We start from the raw sequence: 9,656 nt of genomic DNA on the forward strand, positions 1-9,656 counted from the left end.
TAGGAATCAAAGCATTGTTTTTTTTGTTCCTTTGGTAAATAAGAGTATTTGGTAAAATAGTTTAAATTTAAGCCAAATAGAATTATTATAGTAAATAATTTGGAAGTTAAATTATCTTTTCTTTGTACTTGTTTTAGAGTCCTATGAATTTAAAATAAACTAAGATATTCACACTAAATAATTAACTATACAGCATCTTTTAATGCAACAGTGTACAATTGAATCTAATTAATATCCCTTGTACTTGAATACATGTACCAATTAATCTATTTTAATAAAAGTTTACAAGACTTATTTTATGGGTTTTATTCCTCCTTAACAAAGTTGAGAACACAACCAGTTTCTTAAAGATGACCATGAATGATTCACTGAAGGCCTAATAATGAATTTACACACAGTCACACTTTAACTGATCGACTTATATTTGATCCACTGATTTGCACCACGAACTTCAAAAGGTGTATTATTGCTGTAGATGTGATGAGCTAATTCTTCTAAAGATGGTTCAGGATCACTTGTAGCAAACTGGGCAGCATCCTCAATCTCTTTCTTCACTTCTGCATCAATTTCCTTTAATTCCTCAACACTGGCAAGCTTGTTATTTACCATTCGGTCTTTGAGAAGCATAATAGGATCGCTCTTTCTTCTGACTTCCTGAATTTCTTTTCGCGAGCGGTAGCTGATTCCGGGATCACTCATGCTGTGCCCGTGGTACCGGTAGGTCTGCAGCTCTATTAGTATGGGTCCTTTTCCTGATCTGCAATAGGCAGCCGCAAACTTGACGGCCTCCCGGACACTTAGAACGTCCATTCCATCTACCCTTAGCCCAGGAATAAAGCCTCCTCTCTTGTAGTACTCAGTGCTGGCTGCTGCTCGCTCAGAAGACGTTCCCATTCCGTAGCGATTATTCTCACAGATGAAAACACACGGTAATTTCCATAAAGCTGCCATATTGTACGCTTCAAATAGCTGGCCCTGGTTAGCAGCACCATCGCCGTATACAGTCAAACAGACCTCCTCCTTTCCCTTGTACTTACAGGCCAGAGCAATGCCGGCTCCCAGGGGGCCCTGGGCTCCCACGATGCCGTTGCCCCCGTAGAAGTGCTTGCCGTACATGTGCATCGAGCCTCCTTTCCCTTTAGCACACCCGCCTTTTCTTCCTGTGAGCTCTGCAAGAATTGCTCGGACAGAAACTCCACGGGTGTAGGTTAAGCCATGAGCCCGATAGGATGTGATGACGTGATCTGTGGGCTTTATTCCCGCCTCAAGGCCCACGCAACAAGCTTCCTGGCCATCACACAGGTGGCAGAAACCGCGAATAAACTTCTGCTTATACAGCTGATCTGCCTTTAGTTCCATTCGGCGAACAGTCTGCATCATCCTGTAGTACTTGAGCCCATCCTCCCTGGTGAGCACTGTTCGGTCAGGAGGGCCTTCTTCTAACCGGTGGAGGTCACAGCTCTTAATTTCAAAAGTAGCATCCTTTGAATAGTTGCAGGATGCCACCAGCACTCTGCTAGCCGGCTTCGGGGAGACCCTCGACAACACACGAGAGACGGCGGCGGCGAGCATCTTCTTCATGGAGCAGGGAGCTCGGCCGTGGCCGCGGGCGGCAGCCAACGGCCCCAACGTCCGCCCGGCGGCTCCGGGTCCACCTCGCGCGGCTCGCGGCTGGGCGGGGCGGAGGCGGGCAGCTGACCCAGACCCTGGCGTGCCCTGCGCCGCCCCCAGCCTGGACCAACTCACGTTTAAAGTAGGTTGGACCACTCTTAGTCCAGGAAACTGAGAAGCATGTTCTTAAAATGCATCTTTACTAGTAACCATTAGAAAACACCACTTCTTATAAAGTGACATACCATACAATACGTAGTTTGGACTGAAAAATAATAATAGAGTTTGCTTAAGCCACTGGTGTTAGAACAAAAGGGACCCTAGGTCTAGGGCTTAGAGAGATTCCATATCATTTACCACTTTTGTGCTTTTATTAGGAAGATTATTTTGTCGCCCTAGTAAGGCAACCCTAATCAGGAATCCTGTTCTATTTAGAGCATAAGCAATTCATTTTAATGCATACTTTCCTTTATATCCATAGTCTATCTATAAATGACAAATTCTCATCCAAATATCCCTATTACATGTTCAAAGCAGCTGCCTTCTTTATATCTAGTGGCAAGTGTTATTTTGGACACTTTTGATATTCAGGCAGGGAGGAGAAAAATAGTTTGTTAAAAAGTTATAATACCTCTTAAAACTGGATCTTCCCCCTACTTTCCCAACCCAGCCATAATAATGGGCATCATCTCTTCATTCAATTTAAAATTCTGCTGTTGGAATTCATGGTCTTGCTGTGCTGTTTGCTTCCTCTTTGATAGTTAGCCTGTCTCTGCGGTTCTCTTTCATTCCTGCAGGTATTGGAGGTCTCTAGGGAGCATTATCTCCATGAGAATGAGAAAAATGACACTGTAGGATGGAATGGTAGTGTTAATGGGTCACTGAGTGACAGCTGAGCCTTCTCTCTGAGGTATCAGCTAGACTAACGCTGCCAGGAACACAAGAGATATTCAGTAAAGTGTGCCAATTTAATCTTGTCACACATAGCCTGGGCTGCAAAGATAGAGCTTCTCTTAAAAGCCTCGTGTGACAAGGCTAAACCCTACTCATGCCAGAGGAGAACATGCAAAGATGCAAATTAGAAAATACTTGTGCTACAGGTCCCAAAAGAAGATGCTCCTCTTTTGCAACAGGCTCTGTTTAAGATTATAAATAATGAAATATGAAACTTCAAGGGACCTCTTGAATATCAGTTACCCTATGCATCTTAAATTCAACTTAAAGATAGACAGCTAAAATCATATTTGTATAATGTCAAACTATTTCTATTGAACTGATTAATACTGATGATTTTTTTACTTTTATTGCTGTTTCCCAAACCCATCCACATTTTCCAAGTAAAAGTAAAGTTTATTACACCAGACTTTAGTGTAAATGTTTAAAACTCCCCAAGATCATGACTTATGAAACTGTCCTCTTACTAGCCACCAGCAAGACAGGATTCCAACCTAAGCATGGGGAAAAGGGCCAATAATGGTGTTCTTTTCTTCATATGATTTATTTTATGTCATCTCATTGTTCAATACCCTGTTATTCCCAAATAGAACTAAAAAGTCATCTATATGCTCACCACTGAAATGTTATTTGCAATTAAAACTCCCCATAAATTCTAAGTTTTTAATTAATGTCAAATCTCATTTTTAATCTATTTGAAATTAAAGGAAAACAGATGAGCACTTTTATAAGGCCAATGGCAGACTTTATACTTAATTAATAAAAAACCTAATAAAAGATGAGCCAGTGATTATAGTAGCAGTCATTTATGTCAGTGTGACAGAATTTCACATTTCATGCCTGATGGTTGATCCTACAGGGGCATTCATAAATATATCTTCAAAGAATCAGCTCCATTTTATCAGGAGTATTAAAATACTTTTGAATAAGAGAAAAGGAAACATGAAAAAATGAGCAAGTAGCATGTTTGAAGGATATTTAAATTCTTCCGTAATAACTGCACTTTCACCAACTGTTAAGTGAGGAAAGCTGTTAAGTTTCAGATAAATAATATCAGATCTCATTAAATGATGAGTGATAATGTATGTGCTTTTTTCATAGCTCCAGGATATGGCAATTTAAGAGTGGTGAGTAAGAATTTGGTGCAAAAAATTAAGAGTTTATATATTACTCAGAAAAGAATTTTTCCCATTTGGTCTTTTCCTTCATTGCCCTTGGAGAAAAGAGAGAATGACAGCACCATATATCCTGCAAAATAATGGCAATCAAGCAAGTTTCCTCTCTAATGTCCTGGTAAGGAAAGTTATTTCAAAACAGTCCAGAGCTTAAGGCAAACAATGTTTTCCTTTTTTCTTCTCATCCCACCAAAATTCTGAACTATGATTAATGAAAATTCAGGATACTTTCTCATCAAGAGAAGAATTATTGGAAGCAAGTGGTAAAGTGAGAGTGTTCCTCAGTCCACTCAGGTTATGAAGGCATAAGGAAAGGAAAGTATTATGGGCTAATTATTAATAGCAACCAATGGAGTGACCATTTTTCTCCTGTGTGATAAGACTGAGTCACTGCCCATCGTACCCATGCCCCTGCGACTTGAGTTTAGCACCACCAGGGTAAAGCAGATAATGATGAAAGAGATCAAAATGCAAAACCATAAAAGAAAACTTTCCAAAATATTTAACTAAGCTCTCTATTTTTGCAGCTCTCATTGAATGTGTTCGAGATATATATAGAAATTTCATGTAAAATCTGGTGTCAAGATTTACTCTGACTTAGTGTTTCCATCAGCAAAACACTAGAATAGAGTTATGAACTGATTTCTCCTCAGTACTATGAGTTGCTTTTAAAATCAAATCCCCATTCAAAATAAAAATCATCAATTTAATAAAAGTTTCTGATAAGTTGGAACAAATTTAAGAAGTCAGGTTAAATCAGAGTTAAGACTATTGGCATTTTCTCCAAAAATTATTGTTTCCACTTCTTGGTGTTTCATTCAGCACATTTTAATAATCCATTCTTAAAAACTCAGGACAACTTTTATTCTTTATGTAAACATACATTTATCCCGAAAACTTTAGCTTTAAGAGGATAAGGTATATATATAATGTGATAGTTAAAAATGAACTCTTACTATTTAATAGTGAAATGAGGACTTCTTTCCTCTGTGCAGTCTGCTGTAATATGATTTCCTCTTAGGTTACTAGTTTGTGATACTTTGTTCATGAATGCCCTCCATCAACCCTTCTTTCTAATGACTACAGGTGGAATATTACCTGTTTCTAATATCAGCACATTTATTTGTTTTGACTTTAGTTTATTTGAAGAAGAACTAAGAATCCCTGAACTAGCTTTAAAGAGGGGAAAGGCTATTGGTAAAATTCCAGGGCACTGCTGCCCCCTAGAAGGAAGCTAGAGTAGCATATTTGATTTATACAGAGAAACCTTAGAAGGAAAAGACTGTGAGAGAAGGTAAAGCCTGCACCCCAATTTGACAACATACTGTTGGCCACATCTTCAGTTTACTTTGCCCTATTCTGTATCTTGGCTTAGGCACAGTAGTTTCTATCTTATCCTTATCTTAGATTATTCCATGGCTCTCTCAGGAGATTCTGCAGATAAATGCAAAGACATAGAGGCAAGTTTCTCCTGAGCAAAATAATATTTTTTTTAATAATAAAGATTAAATTCTAGATTTGCAAGAATGTATTTGAAGTTTAGAGCATCGTTGTATATATTGAACAGATAATACGCTAGCCATGCATCTCTTTCTAGAGATGCAAAGTTAACAAAGATTGTTTATTTGATCCCCACAGAGGAAGCTAAGGCAATTAGTATCATCTCCAAATTCTAGATGAAAACATTGAGGTCCAAGGAATTTAGGTGATAGCCAAAAGTTACCAAGGTAGTAAAAAAGCAAAATATTTATTCTTCACATATACAACAAGTATATATGAAGTTTCTTCCTTCTATATATTTCCTCTATGTACGAAGAAGTAGAAATACAATGACAATATAGAATTAAATTTCCCTCTACTTTATCCACTTCATGTAGAGGTTTTTGTATTGTGAGCTCTCCAAGATTTTCTGGCACTGACTAGAGAAAAGGACACATCATCACTGAATGAAAGAAGAAGCAACACATGAACAGCTGTTATAGTGGCAATAAAACTAATGTATTGCATTCCAAGCAATGGTTACAATGACAGTTTGTCTTTATTAGGATCAATGATGAACAAATTAAAAATATAGTACTGTTGAAGTGCAACATACAAAACAGAACATTCTAATTTCGTAAAGTTATGTCATCTCCTTTAATTTGGTAATACAGCAGAGCTGAAAAGGCACACTGGGAAATATGAATATCAGGAGCCCATAATTATACAATACTCTATGAATATGAATGCAGTTTCTCCAAGCAACCTAAGACAATGCTGTAGTTTTATGGAGTTTTCCATGCGTGAGAATCTTTCTGTTCCCACGGACCCACTGTGCATCTAGATTCTAAGATATTTCCATAGTACCCAACGCTGTGAATCTAAAGGCGACCATGGAGAAACCATGGGATTTTAAATGAGGCATAATAAACATCACCTATACTGGTAAATAAAAAGATTGTGCAATAAGAGTTTTCAAACTCTGTCATGTTTGGCACTCAGCAGAAGCCTCATATTCAGGCAGTAAGATTGTTGGGGAATAACTGACCATACTGCTTACATACTGTTTGGCCCTGAACTGCACTGAAAATGTATGAAGAATTTCTCTGAAAGCTTTTGTTTTTAACCTCTACCTTCATCTAACCTTTGTCCCACTTCATTTAATGATAAGAAATAATAATAATAATAGCAATAACTTCTACTTGCAAGAATGCTTTGCAAATTTTCTAAGGGCTTTTTCTTCCATTTTATATGGAATACATCTTATCTCCATATATCCAAGGAAAAACAGACCCAGCAAGGTTAATAAGCCCAATCATCAGGCATGCCCTCATGTCATAACTCTAATTTATGGAGAGCCAGAGTCTCATTTTCTTATCCAGTGCTCCTCTGCTACACACACTAGCGGTCCCCAGCCCCAGCTGTCTGTCTCCTGGTGGATTTTTACACCTATCATAACTTCCTTCCCACTAATCCCAGTGAAACAGTCCTCTCCTTATCTAGAAATCTAACCCCTTAGTCTTTTCTACAGAATTTGCTATTCCTTCATAATGAGAGACTGTTCTCACTCATATTTTCCCCACCTCCACATTCCCACCAGAGAATCATCAATTTTGTCTTCTCCACTGTCTTGCTTTCATACTCAAATTTCCTCAACTCTGAAAGTAGATACCAGGGTCCTCTTTGTCTCTTTTAGATCTTATCCTATACTTTTCTTTTTATCTAGTCAAGCTCCACAAACATGCAGCCTGCATCCATAGTCTCCATTTACTTTCCTCTAATTGATTCCATATGCTTCTGCAATGTGTGTTGTCAACAATGAGCCGACATTTTTCTTACCAAGGACATGGATAAATTTAATGACAACTTGAGTATCATAACTCGCTAGAACTCTTGACCACATGACTAACTCGATAAGCCTTTATCCATGGGTATTGCCTTACCTTACTTCAAAAAAAAAAAAGTGTTCTTATTCTGCTTATATCCCAGATGTCATTTCTTGGTATGTCAACTTTGACCCAAAAAGTAAATATGGGTCTAAAGTTTAATACTATGTGTTCTATTCTTGCCAGTCTAAATCATGTGATTCACTGGTTTAATTCTCACTGGTAGAAAGATACCATCTATATTTTCATTGTTAACTTTGCCTCATTCTCTCTAGACTACCAGAAAAAAATCTGTTTTAAAACTCTGCAACTATGTAAGCCTGAAAAGTTCTAAAGAGAAAGTTGGCCTATCTTCTCCCCATTTAAATGAAACTCTCATCCCTTCCCAATTTTTTTGTCATCATTGGTGACCTATTCTTGGTTTATTAATTTAACTTACACTCTGAACATAATGTCTTTTTTTTTTAACCCCCTCCTTCCTTGCAGCTTTTTGCATGCTGTCTGCTCACTGTATCCATTTGCTGTGCATTCTTATGTGTCTGTATTTATTTTTATTTATCCTCCCCCAACCCTTGCAGCTTGTTTGCTGTTTGCTCTCTGTGTCTGTTCTCTGCGTGCTTTCCTGCATTGTTGCTTGTCTCCCGTTTTTTTTGTTGCATCACCTTGCTGGGTTGGCTTTCCACAGCACTTGTTGGCTGGGTGGCACTCTGGGGAGCCTGGGTGAGCCTGTCTTCACAAGGAGGCCTCAGGATGCGAATCCAGGGCCTCCCATGTGATAGACGGGAGCCCAACTTATTGAGCCACAGCTGCTTCCCTGAACATAATGTCCTTTTAAGATTTATTTTTTATTTATTTCTCACCCCTTCCCTACCTGCCCCCCCAGTTGTCTGCTCTCTGTGTCCGTTTGCTGTGTGTTCTTCTGTGTCTGCCCGCATTCTTGTCAGCAGCACCCGGAATCTGTGTCTCTTTTTGTTGCGTCATTTTGCTGCATCAGCTCTCCGTGGCATGGTACTCCCTGCGTGCATCAGCACTGCGTATGGGCCAGCTCATCACACGGGTCAGGAGGCCCTGGGCTTGAACCCTGGACTTCCCATGTGATAGGCAGACACTCTATCCATTGAGCTAAATCTACTTCCCAATAATGTCTTTGTAAACATTTTATACTGGTAAATACAGAAAATTACAAAGACAGAAATTTAAATCACCCATAGAATACAGCCACTAAGTTTTATTTCTCTTTATTTATTTTGGATTTAATTAGGATCATATTGTATACTTTATATCTCTTCAGTTTTCTTTCCCAAGCTTCCTTTTATAATTATTTAAAAGTCATCAAAAATGACTTCAAAAGTAATTTTAATAGCTGCAAAATGCCCTGCATTTTATACTTCTGCCCATAACTAAATTAAACATTTGCCTAAGAGTGAACTCTTGTTATTACTGAGCTCATATTATGTGCCAGGTATCCTGCTTTAGTGAGAGTCCTGAAAGTTTTAAATTTAGTTTACAATGTTATTTACATATTAATATGCTCAATATATCAGTCTACGACTTTAAGTTTTCTTACAGTAATTTTTTGAGTGAAATTATGTATTTAGTATGTACTAAAAATAGTTATTTGTTTTATTTTTTATATTTTCCCTTTACATAGCTCTTTGGGTGTAAGAGAGGTAATATTCTAATTTCATTTAGTCCTACTCAATTCTCCCACTATCAGGTATTGAGTAGTTCATCCCTACTTTTTGTTTTGGCATGTTTCCTTCACAATTGTATCCATATTTCTCTCTCTTGCCCTGAAATTTTATCTCTAGACTCTTTTGTTTTATGATCTGTCAGTTGATTCTTATACTAGCACTTCACAGTTTTAATTATAACAGCATGATATAATTACAGATTTAATTGACCAAGCCCTTTCTTATTACATTTATCTTTTAAAATCCTCTAAGATTTCATAGCCTTTATACTATTTCAAATGAAGATAAGAGAATTTTTATGAAATAAAAATTATTTGGAATTTGGATTAGACTTCCATTAAATATAAAAGAAATTGGAAATAACTCTATCTTTACAACATTCAGTTTTACCATCCAAGAAAATACATGACAGATCTCTCAACTCATTTAAGACTATATAATCTGTTGTGGCATGGTTTTATTAATATCCTATGCATTACTGATAAAATTGTTTTTTGACTTGGGTGATGGTGGTTTTTATAGGCAATTACTTATTGACCTCCTACAATGTTCTAGGCACTTTACTAAGTGTATTGAAATAATTATTTTAACTTCTTCAAAAATCCTATGACATAGATAAAATGATTTTACTTATTTTTACTGATAAGAAAACTGAAATTTTAATAATAAGTCATCCCAGGCATCAAAAGTGAGTAAATGATAGAAACTGATTTCAAATCCAGTTCTCACTCCAAATCCTCTAATGCAGGGGTTCTTAACCTATTTTGTTTCACAGACCCCTGCACCACTGAGATGAAAACCACACTATACTGACATATGACATGTTAAAATAATCTAGATAGAATATATTACTATTT

General features: G+C 37.4%; 1 protein-coding gene across 1 annotated transcript; it reads right to left on the reverse strand.

The window, feature by feature from the left end:
- Window positions 1-291: 291 nt before the first annotated feature.
- PDHA2 (pyruvate dehydrogenase E1 subunit alpha 2) lies at window positions 292-1,615 on the reverse strand. The gene has a single exon (XM_004453711.2). It carries the CDS (start codon window positions 1,579-1,581, stop codon window positions 406-408), a length of 1,176 nt encoding a protein of 391 aa, XP_004453768.2. The 5' UTR covers window positions 1,582-1,615; the 3' UTR covers window positions 292-405.
- Between the last annotated feature and the right edge of the window lie 8,041 nt (window positions 1,616-9,656).

This window comes from Dasypus novemcinctus, chromosome 1 (assembly GCF_030445035.2).
Source record: "Dasypus novemcinctus isolate mDasNov1 chromosome 1, mDasNov1.1.hap2, whole genome shotgun sequence".
In the NCBI taxonomy this organism is placed as follows: Eukaryota; Metazoa; Chordata; class Mammalia; order Cingulata; family Dasypodidae; genus Dasypus; species Dasypus novemcinctus.